The 20,198-nt window shown below is 41.2% G+C and overlaps 2 protein-coding genes across 5 annotated transcripts; one reads left to right on the plus strand and one right to left on the minus strand.

Annotated features, from left to right (window-relative positions):
• Positions 1 to 6,224: 6,224 nt before the first annotated feature.
• Positions 6,225 to 9,074, minus strand: LOC131264310 (muscle M-line assembly protein unc-89). Of its 4 annotated transcripts, none has more exons than XM_058266598.1 (3): positions 9,012 to 9,074; positions 7,193 to 8,804; positions 6,225 to 6,986 (listed from the first exon to the last, which is right to left on the minus strand). In XM_058266598.1, exons 1-2 carry the CDS (start codon positions 9,035 to 9,037, stop codon positions 7,259 to 7,261), a joined length of 1,572 nt encoding a protein of 523 aa, XP_058122581.1. In that variant the 5' UTR covers positions 9,038 to 9,074; the 3' UTR covers positions 6,225 to 6,986; positions 7,193 to 7,258. The 4 variants fall into 4 exon arrangements, with proteins under 4 accessions (XP_058122581.1, XP_058122585.1, XP_058122584.1 ...); XM_058266602.1 differs by having other exon boundaries at positions 8,940 to 9,070; XM_058266601.1 differs by having other exon boundaries at positions 7,193 to 8,824; positions 8,940 to 9,045.
• Positions 9,075 to 16,302: 7,228 nt separating this feature from the next.
• LOC131264606 (chitotriosidase-1-like) lies at positions 16,303 to 18,526 on the plus strand. Its single transcript, XM_058266882.1, has 7 exons — positions 16,303 to 16,357; positions 16,951 to 17,106; positions 17,213 to 17,310; positions 17,472 to 17,579; positions 17,658 to 17,776; positions 17,883 to 17,994; positions 18,092 to 18,526. The coding sequence occupies exons 1-7, from the start codon at positions 16,303 to 16,305 to the stop codon at positions 18,524 to 18,526; spliced, it is 1,083 nt and encodes a 360-aa protein (XP_058122865.1).
• The last annotated feature ends 1,672 nt before the right edge of the window (positions 18,527 to 20,198 follow it).

Consider the following 20,198-nt stretch of genomic DNA (forward strand, 5'->3'; position numbering starts at 1 on the left):
GCCTTTTATATGCTGCTTCGTATGTGTTTATAAAGCTCAATTTGGTGGAGATTTTCAGTCAATCAAGATATCGCTCAATTTATGGACTGAAGAATGGCCGCGCGCCAAATGAAACATTTACCGATCCCAGCGCGTCGTTTGCTGGTTATAGCTCGGACGTTTATACTCCCGGTCCATAAAGGGATCATTGTTGAGGTTGATTGTTTGATGCCGCGAGAAAAAAGGTCACCAATTTGTATTGCGTAATTTACAGCAAATTTTGAGACATTTTTACTTCAGCTTCATTCCAACCTCAACCAACATTAAACTCAGCTTTCTGCAAGCAGAATCGTAAAATGCTATTTGTTGATAAAGTAAACCTCGAAGAGAGAAATAGATCGAAAAAACCACGGTCAAATTGCCATCATTACTAAGATTTTTTCTTGAGACGTGAGACGAGAAAAATCATACAAATGCGAATGCGATGATAACAACCTCAAACACAAAGATAGCTCAGTTACATTGTTTCGAAAATCTTTAGAAATGTTTACGCAACTATACGAATATAGAAGAATTTGAAGATAACAACCAAATTACATTGCAACCAAACTCAGTTACATTGTTCAAAACAAACTTTACAATTATTTATGCAGTTATAGGAAAACAGAAGAATGCGAATAGGCCAAGTTGATTGATTTGATTTTGTTTTAAGAAATATTAATAGAAACATATGAATACAAAAGAAACTGAATTCATTAGCCTTATTTCTAAAAAAATGTTTAACCTAAAGAAAAGACAATTGCCAAATTTACAACACTATTAAAACTCGTTTTTCGGATGAGGTTAGAAATACCTTACAAATACGAATAAGGTGATCACAACCCAAGATTAAGAAGTTAAACCAGTTAACTTTCGAGGGTTTCGAAAATGTTCTTAAATTATTACGCATGTATAATAATACCAAAAAAAAAATCGTTGTGCGATTTATTTTAGAGTTCTATAAGTACGCTTACTTATTCCTGCGCTATAGGCTAGCGACACAGATTTCAGGGACAAAAACCATTCATCATGCCCAACACGCTGGGAATCAGAGTTCGTGTACGCTCATCGGTTGACCGACAGCGTGAAAATACCACACCATAAATAATGTTCTGCATGACATGGGTGTCCTTAGGTCCACGCCGTAACAAAGAAAAAGAATTACAACCATCAGCCAGTAACGTGCGTGGTGGTTACTATTTTTGCAGTAACATGTTGAATTGATTGTACATAATGACAAAAAAAAATGAAACAATCTTCCACACGACCACATGGAATCAATGTTTCGAACGATATTTATGACCGAGATATAGCAAGGCAAAACAAATATAGGAGAAAACCAAAGAAAATAGAAGAAAGACTATGTCGGGAAAGAGATAGAGTCTAAGAAGTTCGTTGTTTACAAGCACATCAGCTGTGAAGAGTTTAATGTAAAGACTTTCACTTTAGCTTTTTATTTCCATTGAACTTTACTGATTCTCACAATACAAAAATACAACTCTAAATATGTATTACTGACCAGTATTTATTGATGCAATATTTATTTAGGACCGTAACGAGGTTGTGAAAATTTAAGAAACTGATATTTTAAACTATTTATAGTTTGGATCATCAATATAACCCAATTCCAACCAATTGCTACTGAATCATGAAATAACGTTAAGTACCACTATTTTATGTTTTACGCTTTAGGATACAATTAAAACCGGAAACAAAAACCATTAATTGACCTCGTTTCACGTAAACCGAGCATGAGTACACCGTTTTGATGTAACAAGCGGAGCAAAATGTTTTTAGTTACCCTCTTTATTTCCTTTCCCATCTTAACGACCCGTAATGACTCTTGCGGCGTTCCACTTAACCAAGTGTTGGTCAGTGCGTAATTTCAACCGTCAAGAAATCTGAAGTGATGTTAAACCTCGATACTATTCCTGTTTCATCGATTCCTTCCCTCCGATAACATCCACCTTTGTTCGCGCCCATAAAGGTGTCGAAAATCCTTTACGTGCATCCAATCGCGGTAACGAATTGCATTCCACATCCGCTTAATGCCGAACACGTACGGTCAGTTAGTGCGTGAAGTGTAACAGACGTGGTGATAAATGTTCGACCCGAGTACTTAAATCGCGATGATTTTGATGGATGAACCAAATACTACTACCCCGGAAGTGGCTTGTTCTAGTACGTCGGAAGGATGGCAATGAAACCTGGTGGTCTGCTGAGCTTAACCGGTAAAATTAACTCCAAACGATTGATTGAAGATCACAGAACTGCTACCTTTTTCTTTCCACAACGTCTTCGTATTCCTTTTCCTTACACAGATTACATTTAACACGAGTTGCTCGATTGTGGTTAGGTCCGGTATCATAAAACTGTTCTTTTATAATTTGATTACCCTTCCCTAGAATCGAAAAATGTCCGAAAAAACACAGCACAATAAACACTGGCTGTAGTATTAATGGTCTGAGCATTCGATTGATGGTTTTTCTTTCCATAGAATTGGTGTAAATGAAATGGAGGCACTCATCGGAAATGTTCTTACATAATAGTATTTGCTCTCAATAAGCAAAAGCAACTGTTGTGTGCTTAATTCATCACGCACAAATCATTCCATCGTCCGATATTATTCATCCATAATATATTGTTGGCCGTTGAACGTATAGACGAAATAGATTGCCTGAGGTTTGTTTCCATCGACAGATAATCGTTGGCCTATCATCATTCGTGTGCTTCAAGCGCCCCGATCGGAATCATTAATTGGTCCCAAGTGAAAGCTCCTTGACGCAATCATCCTTCATATCTCAAATCTGACAACTTATGTCCTCCCGAGGTCGGGAATATCGGAAACATATGTCAAACTTGCTACGGACGATTTAATGTTCCAGATTTGCCCTGCGAACTTTGCTATGCCGTAGGGAACCATTGGCTCGATTGGAATAGATAATTATCATGCTACTTCACAGCAGTGAACAAAGCTGATACGTTTGATGGTTGTCAAAGAAAACCGTCCTTTAGCGATCGAATTCACTACACCGTGTGGAACTTTAATCAACGCTGATGAAACAACTTCACTCCACTTTCCCCTTCTGTATCGAGAAACAACAATAAGCTGCGCAGCTTAGTTCGGAAGCATAACATGACACTTTTTTTAAACAAACGCGCGTTCATTAAATCATGAGTTACATTTTTTAATCCACTCTCCTTACTTTGCTCTACTGTTTTAAAATTAGGAATGAGATTTGTTGCTGTTCGACAGGAGAAAAATGCGTTTTCGTAAACCACGTGGTCATCTCGTCCGGATAAAACACACTTATATGTACGAGAAGACTTTTTCTGACAACATTTTGCTACCTATTGTTGTTATATACCTATAGCGTCTAGTTTTTATAGAGCCACCCCCATTTAGCTGTATTTTGTAGGTTATCCATGTTTTTCACTAAAAACCAGTGGCGTCTCGTGAGAAAATGAGATGGTTGTGCACCTTCAAAAAAAGTAATACCTTCTTAGGTAAACCATATAACATGGTTTATTAGAACCAGAACGACACGACACACGAGGACGAATTTGGTCAGGATGTTAAGTAAAAGAATAGTTTGAGGAACCGTGAATGGTCTATTTAGCTCTGCAATCTTTAATTGCTACTAAATGGATCTACATGAAAAACGAGTTTAACAGCTCATCTACGATGTCCTGCTCAATGTTGATGTATACATTGACTGGTAATTTCACCCTAAATAGAACAATTGCATGAAAATCATTCGAATGAAACTGTGTGCACCAGCAGTATTGCCCAGTGCTTAGACATTTTTTAATTAGCTTTTAATTGTTGGCTATATTTGCGTGTTTGTTTCTTCGATTTTATTCCAAAGTTTTATTTTCTTCCAAATTTACTTCACGAACGTCAATATCTACTCGATAAATATATCCGCGGTTAGTCAATGTCTGTGAATCAAATTCTTATTTGGCAAGTCAGACTCACTTCGGGTCCGGCCTGGGTACAATCTAATGTGCACAGGAAAGGCACCTATCCATCGACAATTTCACATGGACGCATTCAACACATGCACGAGAGAACTAATGTGTACATATACGATTGGCTGGTGCACTGGCAGAAGTGCCCACCCGTAAACAAAACTGATCGACTTTCCAACTGGATTTTGACTCTTGCTAATAAGAAAACTAGCGCTTCTTCACCGTTCGTAATGAGGATGGTATTATGAGACTGTGGTTAAGAGAAATGTTCTTATTTGATTAAAGATGCTCGTTTGTAGCAGCGGTGCACCAGCAGAAGTGCCCAACGCAACGTTGTAAAGCGATAAATAGATTTTGAACGCAACTATTGCGGGTGGAAATTACAATACCATAACTAAACAAATAATTTTGTGATTCTTTTTATAAATGAATGACTGTGCAGTGCACAGGTTGCTCAGGTGGACGAGACGCCACTGCTAAAAACAAAAATGAATGTTGCTTGTTTTACGCCGGCATATATCTGTATGTGTTTATATTAAAACATTTATCTATTAAGTAACGCTAAGTATCTTTTCTATTGTAATTTTTTATTGTGTATCGTATCATTCCTAATAATATACGCGTTTTTCAGTGTTTTTGAAAGTTCGCGCTCACTAACTATTGAACCATCATTAGTTGATTGAATAAAGATTCTCTCAGATAGGATACTTTGCTTCGAAGAATGGCGCTTTTCGCAGGTGCAATCGTTTTACTTGTACAACAAGAAAAACAAATGCCACACATTTCATGGAAAAATATAGAAGGATAGAAAAGTGAGACACCGCAACGCACCTTTCTTCCCATCCACTCGCTGTTCTATTACAGGGCAAATCTAACCTTCTTAGAAACGGATAATGGCACGCTTATTGCATGTGATGGCAAATCTTGGCTAGCATTGCTTCTAAGAAAAGCTCTTAAGGACATGCAACAAAAAGGTACCTTTTATACCAGTGCAAACAACACATGCATTTGCAGGAGATTCGTATGTGTCAGGATAAGAGTAGAAGCTCACCGTTTCTTTGTGCACGTCTGTACAAATGCGTCTTACTAAAGGCAAAGCAGCTACAGAGTCAGGACATTTTTATAAAATTATAAGCTTATCCAATTTTAATCTACCTTGTCTATTTGTTGGCCATGTTTTTTAGAAAATGACAAATACTATACGTCTGAAGCCGAAACCATAAACCGACTTGATTTTGTACATATAAGCTACATTGTTTAATCTTTCTTAACAATCAAATATAAATTTAAATTCAAACTTAATAATCAAGATATTCTTTCCCATAAAAAGTGAAACAAACCTTTGTTTGGCATATAAAATGGCAAAAATATGTTGTTTTAGTAAAACTCTCTTAAAATACCGAGTAACTAGTCTCGGAAGGATGTTGTTCATCCTTTGCTTATGTAGCTATGGAAATATGGTATCAAGAAAAAGTGACATGAAATGAAGTAGGGGTACAGTCAATAAATATGCCAAAATTGAAATACATAATTTATCATTAGCATGGCTTTTAAGTTATGTAACAGTTCATTTACGCAAGACATAAACGGAATAATAGAATTATCGTGTAATGTTTTAATTTCTCAAAAAAATCTAAACTAACAAATTAAAGATTGAGAAATTACGTAAAACCGCCTAGGCGGAATATTCTTCCGACAGAATCGTTAGTGAAGAAAAAGTGAACGAAAGCTGCTGTTTCCATGGCTGAAAGGTAATTTGGTAACATCAGTTCTAAATTGGTCAATAAACTTTTATTCGTAAGATTTGTTTTCGGTTGGCGGCCATGTTAACCATGTCCGACCGAGAACAGCTTTTGTTTCACAATCTTTTGTGGATGAACGGACAACCTATCGAAGGATGTGTAGAAGCATGACCCACTAACGAACCAGACATCCGCAGATAGGACCCTTGATGATTTTAACCCTAATCGCTGTATCTTGCCTGGCCGACCTTGAAGAGTTTCTGCCATCAAGTGGCCAGTATAAACAATATATACCCACACGAGCTTGCCGATGATCGACCAACTGTTGTTTCGAGATTTATTAGTCCAACCTAGAAGTGGAGCGACGAGCAATGAAATAAATGCGATAATCGAAAACGCTGAAAGTGTTACCTTTGAAATCTGCCGTCAGGGAAAGTCGTGTTCTTTCATTTTTGTATCGCTAGGGGCGGTCATTAAAAGAAGTTTTCCATGGGGTTAGATTGACAAGCCTTTTTTATTGTACAGACCAGCTAAAGTAGAAAATATCGTCCCTTATCATGTCTTGCATGACGCAACTGAATAAAAGGACACTTACATTATACAATCACCTCCTCCAATACGATTCGCAATCAACCGTATGTAAAATATGTCGAACACTTACACTGCAACGTTGTTCTGGACGTAATAATAGCATTATTTATAATTAAACTGTGATTGTTTAGCATTTTTCGTTTTGTTAGTAAAGTTTTTTTCTGCCGGTGGTGAGTAGAATGAGTTGAAAGACTGTTAAATAAGATTTGATTTAAAAAAAATTGCACGCATAGTATAACCTAAAATCTGTCTAAAACCGATGCTTCTCGAAGAACTTTTGATCAAACTCCTGTCATTATTGATGAATTCCTCCCATACCGATTGATGCATTGCATTGATGACTTTCGATTTGTTCAAAACCCTACTTTGGTTTGGGTTTTCAAATTCAAACCGTCGGTGTATGTCTAAACTTTAAAGTACTGTGGAGCTGCTGAAAAATGGGGGCCGCACTTGAATATTATTCAATTTACTCTATATCTTACAATTAGTAGTGTTTTCTGCATTCCACGAACTGAAAAACAAAGTTTGTCTATTTCGACTATAAGCGATTTGTCTTACTTTTACCAAAAAGTTGCTTAGCTATGACAATTTTTACTTTGCAAAAATGGCTGTCTTAACCACCTACACTAAATCAAGACGCATACTCCAAACTTTTATTTGATCCTGAAAAAGCACAGAAAAAAAGCTCATTAACAGGAGACAATTTTGCTTTAGGCAAACAAAATTAATAAATAAAATCAAACTAAAGGGGTTAAACTGGGAAATTTATGTTGGATTAACAAAATCAAGATTCTGATACGGTTCAGCAGTTAACGTTAAAAAAAACGTAAAGCTAAAGATTATTTTTATTAGATTAAAGGAAAACTTACCTCACTCTTTTTTAAGGAAAATATATTCCTTACATCGTGGTGATTCTAGTTTGCCAAAAAGACCGCTTATTCTGAGAAGCTATCACTCCAGTACGTGGACGTCAGTGGAGCAACACATTTGAAGAGATCCCTTCCGGTACTGGTGGGGGCGACATCTAGTTTTTTCTTTTTCTCCGTGCTCGAGCTAAATTGAGTCCCGGCTTTCCTGTCATCCGGATCGGACGAGCGATTGGGTTCCCGGTACCGTTGATCCTGACGCTGCTCGCGCTCCCTACGCTTCTCATCCCGCATCCTATCAGCCTTTTTGTGTCGCTCTATGTGGTTCGTCAGGGCTTGCTGCGTTCTGAACCATAGCGGGCAACGGTCACAGTTGAACACATCTGCAGGATGCGTTTTCAGGTGCTGCTTGAGGGCTAACTGGGAGGGAAAGACTTCGTCACATTTGGGGCACGGATTGTCCCCACGCTTCCTGCGCCGCCGTTTCTGCTCGCTAACCTCATCGGAACTCGAACTGTCCTCCGGCGCCTCGATATACACGATGTTCGATAGGGTGGGAGTTTTCGGATTTTTCGGTGGTCTTCCAGGGCCACGCTTAGGCGTGGGTGTCTGTACGGGTGGTGTTTCGATGGCCATGTTTTTCGGCTTCCGTCCGGGTCTGCCTCTGCGAGCCGGTGGTGTACTGTATTGCGCCGGTTTGCGTCCACGCTTTGCTGGCGTTCGTCTCCGCTTGGTGGGTGGCGAGAAGCTGTCGTCCGAGGTGGCCGGCTCCGATTCCACCTCCGACTGTGACACCTGGTACTCGTCGTCGTCAACTGGCTCATCCTCGTTCTCAGAATCCGACATCGGGCAGTTGACCACTATTACTGGCCGGCGAGTTTTGTTGGAGCTACGAGATAAAGTTTTCCGCAGCTCTTTGTCCGAAGCTTCGCACCGGATTTTGAACTCATTCACGATCCGCACCTGTCCAAGGCAACGTTCGCAAATTTTGTGCGGCAAATGATCTCGCGCTGTGATGCGTACATTGGTGCACACCTTCATAATGATATCACTGATACGCACCGGTCCTTCTAGCTGAAAGATGTCGGTCAAATCCTCTTTTCCCATACACACCCGACATAGGTCCAGATTAACGGTCACCTTTTCCTTAGCCGGTGTATAGGGCACCTCTTCTTTCTTTTCGAGCTCCTCCGTTAGCACTTCCACCGTTTCATCCTTGACGTCGCTCTCTCCCTCCAACTCTTCTTTCGAAGGTTTGTCTTCCGAAACATCTTCTTCGGGTGCACCGTCATCCGCTTTTACCTCCGGATCTGTGTTTTTCTTTTCGATGCATTCTTCTTTGTCCTCCCCTCCGCTAGCCTCTTCCGGGTTTAGAACGGATTCGGCCGTGTTGTTCAGGTCGGACGCAACGGAAGATTCTTTATCCACCGGATCCGTAGCACCCGCATCTTCTTCCTTTTCTTCTTCTCGGTCATCCGTGCATTCACTTTCGGCTGGCTTGTCCTCATCGTTGGCCACATTTTTCGGATCGGGACCTTCCGGCGTAGAATCTGGCCCCTTCTGACTGGGATCCGCATCGCCATGCTCAACACTACCGTTCGAGTTGTTGTACATGCTGAAATCGAATATTTTCAGCTAAAATGCATCAACAACTTTCGTTTATAAACAAACACAACTAGAAGAAGCGCGCGGAGCACAATGTACCGAGCACTTGCAAACACTCTTTTCGGCTAAATTTTCAACCACCTACAGGAACTTTCACTGCTGATACCGTTCACCTGCAACGAAGTAGTCAAATGATAACAAAAATCACACTTTTTACCACCAATTACGGTTAAATATTTGCATTTCACTCGGTGCCGCGCAGATAGCATTCGATTCTATTTTTTTCTAGGACGCCATTTTTGTCAGTCAACTAAATAAAAGCAGTGCTGCCAATTTGGTTATTACCGGTAAGTGAAACGGTAACTGAACCGGTTTGACCGTTTCAATGACATCTGCTCAAATAAAACCCTTCGAAACAGAGGTCATTTGACCGGTTCGATAGACCAACCGTAGCCGCCCGTTGCATGTGTAGGTCACTAACCGTACGTAGATTTCACGCACACAATCAAACTAATGAAAACGCAATTTTTCAATTTCGCCTGTAAGGCGGTTTGTGAAATGTTTCAAAATGCTGCTGCAACACGTGCAGAAGAAATTAAAAATGTCTCACGTTTCGTACGTATTATAAATAAAAAGAACGTTCTAAATTCATCAATAAGATAGTATTTCATTCATAAATCTTGTATCTTAGTTCATGTGCGTCGCAAGCATGATACAATTTTGCACATTTTATATGAAATAAAAAACGACCAACGAGAAACCAATCACTTCCAGTGAGTCAGTCATTTACACTACTATCGTATATTCGACAGGGTTCTCCGAACAGCATCCGGAAGTTTTATGGCCGATTTGATCGTTAAGTAGTTCTCAGCTGCAATAGAGAGAAAAACCAGCACGACCATGACGTCTGCAAAAGCATAAACGAGGGTGATAGACGAGTTTATTCTTCCGGTTCAAGAAAGCTTTCTTTGATGCTAGGATTATCTCAACATTCAACAGTGGACTGATGAAACGAGATAAAATGAGACTATTCCGCCAAATATTCCTGCATTCGGAATGCTGCGCAAGATGTGTTACAAATAGCTTCAAAGAGATTAAGAATTTGATTCAATTTACCATCAATTTGCCATCAATTTGCGTACGAACGTAAAATCCTGGTTTTCCTTTTAAGAATAGCCCCAACTTGTTTGGTCCTATAACATCGAATAAATCAATTTAAATGTTACCTGCGAATCATGTTAATCGTAAAGATTAAGCCCACATTGAAACTAAATCTTGTTTAACATAATCCGATTTCTCATCATTCAATTTTTCCCAATTGTTGTGCACTCTTCACTATATTCATACTTGATTTCCATAATGTCAAATAGGTATTTACGCGAGCTGGAAATTATTTGAGTGTTCCTGCTTTTGTCAACAGCATAGCTGATCTATACATGAAATTTGATAATAGCGTAACATTACATTATTTTAAATATATCTGAGACAACTGCGTTAGCAATGTTAATGTGATGTTTATTTGTTTAGTTATTTATTATTCAGCATTATACAAATTTACGATCTACTGTAAGTCTATTTTTTTTTTCTATCATAACAGTTGATTCCAATAATACCAATAAACCTCATTACGAACATTTTCGAACTCCATTATTAATGGTTATAGATTGAATTGGTCCAACATTACTCATGGGCATGTTGTGCCACAAACATACAATGCCATCCCATTAGATTGTCGGCCATCCCAAAGCACCTATATTAGTCGGAAAGTACTAAGCACGCTCTCATTTGATTTAGTTTCATTCTAAATTAAATTAAATTAAAATGATAAGCAGACAGAAAACCCAATCATAAATTATGAACCATATGTAAGAGAAACTTACCGATATAAAGTTGGCAGTTAATAAAACTCTTACATCACTCATCATTAATAAAAAATGAATGAAAGTATTTTTTAAATCATTATCTGAGCAAGCTGTACATGCAAAATAGCAATTATTATTATAATTGAAACGAACTAAATTCCCAGCGTTAAATGAAAATGTTTCACCATCTCTCAGGTTCGCACGTGAAGTCCGCACAATACATGATTACCGAGTTGCTAGCAAGTTCACACGCCATTTGAGCGTCGCGGTGATCCGTAAAATGGCTTCAGATACGTACGATTAATCCCCACGGATATCCAATTAGTGATTCTCGAGTGAGGTATTCCTGAGAATTTGATTATTTTCTCTTCAATTACACTGCAGCGGGTGACTAATACAGAGAAAATGATTCCCATATTTGATCGCATTTCCCGCACCAGGAAAAAGAAACCAGCTACCAAATCGATAGTCCTAACCATATTGTACGGGAAAAGGGGTAAAAAAAAAACACTTAAATCGGTCAATTTCGTTTTATATGAGGATTTTTCAAAAATCATTGATAGGATGCAGCTTCATTAGTAAGTTAGTTTTCATCGACTGTCCAAATGCAGAAAAAACTTGAACATTTTCTCGTAACTATTTGGCTAGCCATGAGGGGCTATTTACCCACCACTGGGTTAAGATGTGGTTTGGAAGTAGTTTTAATGTTTATGTTGGAAGTTGATTTGTCTGAAGACGAAACTTTGGAAAGTGATTTAATAGCTGCAAATAAGCCCTTCTCCTAGGGAACGCAATTAACGCACCAGAAGCTTTCGGCGGAAGGGCACAAATGTTGGTGTCACAAATGGAACAGTGTAAATTATTCAGAATCAACCACAGCGCCACAGTAAATACTGTATCTGCTGCGATTGCTTGCCGCAGAACCACAGGACCGTCCCTTGGCATCGACAAAGCGTGACTCGCGTATCGGTTGGTGAGTATGTTGGCAAAAGTAAACGAAAAGTCCAATTACTTCCCTCGGAAGTTTCGGTAGCTTCTCCGTCGGTCCATCCGCAGCCTTTAGGCGAAAGAGTTTCCAGCACACAAACACACACCTACACCCATATCTACGTTGCGGCCGGCTACCATCGAGGCCGGAAACTTTCGGTTTAGCTTAGCAAAAATTTCTCGGTTCTAATTTACCGAGATTACATTTTGAAATTGGTGATATTTGCTCTCGTCCATGCACACAAACACTAAGTAGCTTTGAAACTTCTTTTTTTTTTAATGTTCCACGATTTGATTAATTTAAGTGTCAGCACAGAGCAACACAGCCTACGGGGAATGTTTCTTTTAGGAGAAGCAAATTTCAACGAACAAAAAAAGCGTCTCCAATTCCTTAATGAAGCGAAGCAATGAGCATCTCATCAATTAAAATAAAGGCTGGGTTAACGCGTTTCGAAAAAGACATCACTATACTGCTTGATACGCGGTCCGCGACAGCCGAGCGGTAGCGCCGGTTAGAAAATCGGCCCATAAGCGCCAAGGCTCACCACCTTGACGGCGTGGGTTCGAATCCCAACCGAGACCGGACCCTCCCCTGTACGAGAGGACTGACTATCCACGTGCAATAGGGAAACAAGTCTCGTAAGCCCTTTACGGGCGGGCATGGCCAAGAGGTCGTTACGCCAAGAAGAAGAAGATACTAAATTTTGAACATATGTTTATAAGAAAAACCCGATATTAAAAATAGTTTTAAGTTCGGCAAACGTTTTTTACATAAATACCATTGAAATACGACTACTTCCAGTAAAACCTTTAAAACGATGTTTGCGCGAAACCAGGATTGTTTCGTTGGAAAACAAACGGTTTGCTTGCGGGTGTACGTACCTGACCGAACTGAATGATTTAATCACCGTATATGAAGGAGTCGCCCTGGAAGAGAGTTTGGTGAAGTAGAACGATTTCGAAGGGATTAATGAACGGAAAAGTCTGCCCGTGAGAGGCACATTGAGACCATCGAAACACCATCACTACACGTCGAACATCGGTCGCCGGAAGGAATGAGGATCCATGTTTTGAATTCTACGTAATACCGAAGCTTTGGGAAACATAAACATTATTAACAGTTTTTTTGTGTTATCAAGGATCAAGCAAAATTACGTATCTTCGTAGAACTGAGAGAAAAAGAGTCTTAGTCGTTCGGTGAAACATTGCCTTAGAAAACACGATTAACATGCTGTACATGGGTGCTTTACGGGTAATGGATAAATGAGCGAGTTTTTAGGGAGGGCTACGGGCACACATTAGGTCCAGGAACTGGTCTAACATGTATGATAAATGAATAAACATGTACTGTTTGGGGCCATATAGAGTTGATGGGGAAAGAATTGTAAAGTAATCATTGAGGAGGTTCAACTACATCAAAGAAAGGGAACAAGTAACATGTATCAGATCGATTTTTTTAAATAGAACACTACATCGAACACATTATACACGTACTTAGTTATGTTTAATATTTCGAGCACGCCCTTGTTTTGCTCGTCGCTTCACTGATGTTGAAGTGTTGTCCGATGTTTTATCGTCTTGCTCAGGCGGAGAAAACATCAACCGCAGCGGATAGTGATAATTTCGCAGGTCCGATCAATCTGCGTTCTTCCTGGAACTTTGACCCTAATCACCAACCACATAGGTCCTTCCTGTCTTCAATGCTTGCGGCCGCAGAAGCAGTTTGACATTACTAAACACGTTCCGCTTTCGGTGAATTTGCGCTAAAGAAACGATAAAACTTTCACCACCCAATTACGAACTTTTTGGCAGGAGCATTGGTAACCAACCCTACACTAAGAGCCCCGGGGCCTAAGAGAAGTCTCCGTAATGAATACGGTCCAGCTGAGGGGATTTTTCCGACGTTGATGTTTCGGATGTACGGTTGTTGCAATGAAAGCGTATGCCTTGTATAGGTTTGTTGCTTCCTTCCAACGAGCTTGTGGAAGGCGACTCTGTAACTCTGGGCCGACATTGAATGCGGCGTATGGCGCGGAATTGAAAGGAATCAATTTATTTCGCGTGCTACCGAGCTTGTGGTATTATTCATGATAGTTTTATGAAAACGTCCTTTCCAAAGCTCATAATGTTATATCGTATTATGTTCCTTCTTTGATTATTTTTCCAACGAACAAGCCTCTATCAAAAGCTCATCATTTTTTGTTACAAACAAAACAGTTTACGAACATATCAATCAATAGCATTTTGCAAATGTGTTTTAACGCGAAATCTTGCGTTTACGTGTAGTTGAAGCATTAAAAAGTCCGTCGAAAATTTAAAAAAAATCGCTACTCATTGTACGTTTGCTGCCGATACGAAATTTGTTTGTTTCCCTTCCAAGAATGGCAAAGATCGGCAGTTACCATTGTGCGGATTGTTTCGAGGCGCCGGAAATGGAAGCACGTTCGTGGCGCAAAACACTTCGTTGTTGTACATACACAAACATAAGCAAAAAACATGGTTCACATTGCATCCCAAGTGCCTTACAAACTGCTCTCAAGCAGTCGGCATCGCAAGTGCCTTACAAACTGCTTTCCGCTGCCGGATGTCGAAAGCAAATGCTTCTACCCAAATAATGGATGATAAATGCGCATTAATACTTTAATCTAACGATGTTGGTGGAAGCTGTGCGAAGGCACAAAGCGGTTGAATTACTTTACCGTACATTATCGGGTTTAGCGATGGGTGATTTATAAGGATTCCAATTTTGCTTTTTGTTTTTTTTTCAAAAAAAAAAAGAAAACCAATGGAGAAAATAAACGGGAGGCATGGCAATATCCACTCAATTTGTTGTCCTCGGATAAGATTGCTTCGTGAAGCACAAATAGGGTTCGAAGTAAACGCACTTGAACTGCATGGCGCTTTTTTCGTTTTCGTTATTTGCAAGAGAAAATATTCATCCTAGGAAATTGGCTAGCAAAACTAATGTATTTCAAATTGAATGATGTAAATTTTTGATATAGTATTTCTATAACAAATCCTTTTTTGTAAATGCAATCAACGATCTGATTGGTATCAATTTCATCAACAGACGTGTTTCGAAAATTAATAGGTGCAATGAACTTTGGTAAAAGAGTTGCTTGGCTGTTTCTGATAGATCCCACTGCCACATCAATATTTTTCTCTTTTTGATGCCGTAGGTCACGTTTGGTGCCCGTTTCCCGGGCACGGATTGGGTCAAATATACCAACAAGCTCCGTTGGGCCTATTCTTTGACGTCCTCGGCCACGGAGGGGCAGTTGTTTGTGCACCGTTTTAACAGCGTGCTTCCTTCTGGAACATTGTTTGCTTAGGAAACTGAAAATACTTCCGCGAAGTGTGTTGTCAAATCAACGAGACCCGACCCGGAGCGTGGTTGTCTTGCTTTGCATTATAAAACCATTTTTCACGCGACTTTCCAGTCGCACCATTAAACGGCGAGCGGGCTCTTTTATTGCCTGTTGACCGAAAACTCTAGATGAATATTAAACATCCTGTACGATTTCGTGTACGGACAAATATTGTCGCACTGGTTATCAGATAGGTTGTTTATGAATTTCTAGTTCATCCGTCGAACGTTTGATTCGAATAAAAATAAAACAAACAGCCCATAGAAACCAAAGGCACTTTTATTGATCCACATTTTATTGTACTTTTCAATCAGAACAATATGGTGAACTATTTTTGGAATTGGTCAAATTTCTTCGTCGCTCCACTGAAACCTTCCCACATCCGCCATCTTCTAGCGCAGTGAAACGAAAGACGATATAGGAAGCTACCCGATGGAGCAAAACCTTACCGTTATATAAAATGTATGCAACTTTTCCCTCCCGCCCTTTCTCATTTTTACAAAAAAGTTTCCCATGAAAAAGTATCACGCCCAAAGTTGAAAGAAAAACAAGCTGAACAGATAAAAAAGTGTTATAAAAATCCCGCTCTCTGTTCGCGTCATTTCCCAAACGAAATTTTCCCCGTCCCTACTGCGTGCACCTTCGCTTCCGGTCCATCGTTTGGCCGCTCGGGCAAAAGCTCATTTTGATGCTGCTTTTACCCGAAGCAAGCAGGGAGCGAATTCCTGATGTAAATTTTCCCAGGAAACAGCAACATTTCACCCAACCGGCGATGGGGGCGGAGGTGAACTCCCGTGTCACAGGGCGGTCAGGCGGGGTGTTACGTTTGCCAGAACCGTTGAGTTCACGGGTCGCAACGGCTCCTGCTGTAGCCGAGTGCGTTTGAAAGTTGTTTTCGTGCCCGTAAAGACACATGACGGTGACGTAAAAACTTAGGATCGCGGCCGCTGCAACTGGCACGCCATCGCCGGTGACGAAAGGAACCTCTAAATTGTACCGTAATGTGCCGAAAAATACAACACCTTCAACCATGACACCAAACGAAACGATGCTGCGGACAAACTGTGTCAATAAAGACGAAAAGTTTGTCGCTTCGTCGGACGAAGGGAGGCTGGGAGAAGGAGAAGGGCAGAAAGAGAACGAATGTGGAGCTGCCACAGAGTTTGATCGTTTCGGTCGATCGCAACCGCATGATAGACGGCAGTTAATTAAAGCAACTCGCAGGAAACAGACATACACACACGCGTACACCAGCCGGCAGTTGCTGTACGAAACATCGGGAAAAATAATCATGAAAGCGGTTTTGGCAGTAGTTTTGATATGCATCACGTCAGTCGTGGCACAGAGTGAGTAGAGAGTTTTGAGTGACGCGCGATCTTGTCCTGCGTGTTTGTGTGTCAAAAAACCACCACCAACACCCTCACGTGACGTTGAAAATGGAACATTAACGACACGTTTAATATGGGTCCTTTTTCGCCTGTTGCGTGTTCGGGTTAACCCTAAATATCGGTGTCAGATTGAGGGTAGGATCAGGGACTACGCACGATTAGTAAATAATTAGCAATCTTGGCGTATTGTGCTTCCAGTAAAAATAGATACATCCTTTATCTTCCGCGATAATCCCTCCTTCTTAGTTTCCCTTGGGCTCTCTTTGTAATGTGTAGGGTGTATGCTCCACTTCTGACAACAATACAAACACCTCCTGGGAGGTGAAACATAATGAGACACTTTAATATTTAAAGACCGTAAGGAGGGATTCCACGAAGCGAAGGGATAATAGTCAATCCGAGCAGTGTTCGGGAAAAGCTGCATATAGCAGGGAGAGACGTCAGCAGCCGATCAGCATAAATTTATGACAGCAACTCAACGCCTTGCCTAAAGTCAAGGCTCCAAGTCTGTTCGCTTCTCTACAAGCATTGTCTCGTTCCCTCCTTTACAGACATCGTGTGCTACTACGACAGCCGTGCGGCCAGCTATAGCACTCCGACGTATCCGAGCAATTTCAGCACAACACACTGCACCCATTACATCTACGACGGCATCGGTGTGACGAGTCTTGGGGATGTGCGCGTCCTCAGCAGCTACGATACATCATGTAACGCACAGTGGATCGTAATGAAGTCCAGAGCGTCCCTGGAGGACCGGGCTGCTTAGGGCCTTACTAATTCCCCATGTCCTTATCCTCTCGCCCCCTCCCACAGCTGGGTTTGCCGATTTCCAGGCCCTGCGCAAGAACGCCAACATCAAACTGTTCGTGCAGCTCGGCTCGGAGCGCGACGGCAGTAAAAGTTTGACGAACGTAATGTATAGCGAAAGTGATATAAAACGGTAGCACCACTTTCACCTTCCGGAAGGGTTCGGAAAGCGTGGAGGAGGAAAGGGAAGGGAACCTGAACTCGACCCTGGTGGGGCATAAATCTGACGAAAACTTTTTCCGATGTTTGTTCCGCTTTTGCGTAGGCCATCGCTGGACGCTGTGAGAGGCTGGTGAACAGCGTCGCCATCTTCCTGGAGCAGTACAACTTCGATGGCGTAGAAATCGACCGACGAACCAATGACTTCGATAAGGTAGGGGGATATTTGCGACTGAAGCCTTGGACGTCGTGTTTGGGGTTTGATTTGTTATTATCCTTCTGCAACGTTTAGGGAGCGCTGGCGAGATTCATCAACCGACTCCGGGCCCGGCTGTACATGATGAACAAGCAGCTGTCCGTGTCCGTTTCGGCCCAGCTGATCGATGCGTACGATATCACCTCCCTAAGCCTGTAAGTGGGTTGGAACTTTTCCCCGACCGCCAAACTGGAGGATGACTGAGAACTGGCGTATCGAAGCCTACTTGTTTAACCGGATTAACGATTCACTGATTCTTAGGTACGCCGACATGATAAACTTTCACGCCTACAACTTCACCGGCTCGTTCACCAGGACCGCCAATCTTGCTCCACTCTTTTCGGCCGGTTCTGCCACCTCGGCCGTCAGCGTGGTGAGTTTTTCCGTCGGTGTACTTCCGCTTGCCAAGTGCCAATCAGTGATGCATTTCAAACCATTCTCCCCCCCTTCGGGTTTTCGCGAAATTGCAGAACTCAACGCTTACGTCTTGGCTAACGGCGGGCGCTCGACGCAACAAGATAAATCTTGTGGTGGCCGCGTACGGTCAGACGTATGTGCTGACAAGCGAAGCCCAGAATGGCGTCGGAGCTAGCGCCATCGGTCCCGGTGCGGCCGGACCAAATACGAAGCGGGCCGGACTGCTCGCCCTCTACGAATTCTGCACGCTCGCGTCCTACACCCCGGCAACCGATGCGAATGCGGCCACCGCGTACTTCTTCAGCGGCAAGAACTGGGTCAGCATCGAGACGGAGGACACGTTGGTCCAGAAATATACCTATGTCCTGGATAATGGGCTGGCCGGAGTGGGCATCTACACGCTCGACCTGGACGACGCTACCAACGCGTGCTCCAAGGGGGCGTACCGGGTGGCGGAGCTGGCGTACCAGTATTTCAACGGCGCGTAACACTGGCGTAACAGTTGGGTAATATTTGGCAATAAAGGTAAACACCGACAGAGGTTCGCTGGCAACTCGGAAACCATTCGGCGTCTCTCGTGGGACGGGAAAGGACAGGCGAAAACCATCGGAACCTTACAAATAACGCTAATGAAAATTGATTCCAGCTATCTTTCCATCCATAACAGCTCCACTGACAGCTTAAGTGGCTCTACCCGGTGCTGCATGTTATTCCAGTTTATACGCTTTCTTCGGCCGAAAATCCTGTTTGATGTTTCGATAATGAATCCTTTGATATGCACAGCTATTTGGGGAAAATCTTTCTACGCCAAACCCGTTACCATCACCAACGGGTTGAATGTACTTTAACGGTAATACACAACAAATAAAGGACGCATACCGATAATATTTGTCTGAAACTGTATTCACCAAAAATTGATCAAACTTTCTTAAACATCTATTGTTATGAAAAAGGGCAGAGGGGATTTATTTACAATATATTTACAAAGGTCTGTGCGAAGGCACATATATTTACAAGAGAAAAAGTAATTTGTGTGTGGTTGTTATTTACAAGTGTTTTTATGTATTTTTGTAGTGTTGGATAGAGAGAAAATGTAGCCAAAAGTAAAAAGTAGTGGACAATTTAAAACTTACATATTGTTTTCAATGCCCTTCAGGAATCTGAAAAGAAAAAGGATACGATTAATTATACAGAAATTCTGGCTGGAAGTGTAACTACATACATTATTATTATTCATGTTTAATTTATTTATTTATTTATTTATTTTCAGAAGAAACGGCCTGGCCGTATTGGTTCGTCTGGTTAAAACATTTTACATCTCTTACGAGTTAAATATCTAGAAAAAACTGACTTTGCAAGATTTTAATGTTAAAATGCAAATTTAAAATTAAACTGTATAGCACATTCCATAAAAACCGTTGCATTAAGAATAAAATTCATGGCAAAGGATTAAATTCTACTAAGAAATACATTTTAATTGAACTTCAATTACTGTGTTCCACAATCGTCAATCTGCTATGAAAATATCAAAGCAAAAACAACGTTATGAAGAAAAATGAATACAACAAATGTGAGGACTACACAGCAATGTTCGTATCATTATACTTCGTTATGCTGATATTGTTTTTGTAGTTTAAAAGTAGCTAACATTAGAATATCAACGAAATACGACAATATTCATGTCGACCCCGGGAAACTTTGAAAAAAAAAATGTTATCATACATCCTATCTCCATGGTGTTTTTGATAACAAATTGGAACTGTGGGCTGGCTTTACCGTGCGTTACTGATTCAACCCGCCGGTCAGACTTTGCCAACCCCTGCACTGGAGATTTTTACCTGCCTTCGCCCTCTAGAGGCAATCGACATGCTTGTTAGTTTAAGGATAGCCAATTTCGTGAAGTAATAATACTTAACCATGGCAACGATTGTGTGGGACCCGCTGGCTTATACTGATTGCACCGTCACACCTGCACCGAAAGGGTCCGATTCAACGAAGCCTAGGCTGTAGGCGCTCTCGGCCACACTCAAACAGTGCAATGTTGTTGTGATCAATTCCATGCCACCAAGTGTAACCCAAGAGCCCGCACGAGTGAAATACGGGAACTTTTTGAGTCGCGTACAATCAATGAAAGCGTTGGGCATAGCAGACAACTGCTGG

Source organism: Anopheles coustani, chromosome 2 (assembly GCF_943734705.1).
Source record: "Anopheles coustani chromosome 2, idAnoCousDA_361_x.2, whole genome shotgun sequence".
In the NCBI taxonomy this organism is placed as follows: domain Eukaryota; kingdom Metazoa; phylum Arthropoda; class Insecta; order Diptera; family Culicidae; genus Anopheles; species Anopheles coustani.

Bases quoted from the DNA above. Each gene is read 5' to 3' on its own strand.
- LOC131264310 (XM_058266598.1), bottom strand. From the start codon at position 9,037: ATGCAAATATTTAACCGTAATTGGTG. The intron at 8,805-9,011 runs GTAAAAAGTGTG...ATTCGATTTCAG, and splicing joins ATATTTAACCGTAATTGGTG to CATGTACAACAACTCGAACG.
- LOC131264606 (XM_058266882.1), top strand. From the start codon at position 16,303: ATGAAAGCGGTTTTGGCAGTAGTTTTGATATGCATCACGTCAGTCGTG. The intron at 16,358-16,950 runs GTGAGTAGAGAG...CCTCCTTTACAG, and splicing joins CACGTCAGTCGTGGCACAGA to ACATCGTGTGCTACTACGAC. The intron at 17,580-17,657 runs GTAGGGGGATAT...TGCAACGTTTAG, and splicing joins GAACCAATGACTTCGATAAG to GGAGCGCTGGCGAGATTCAT.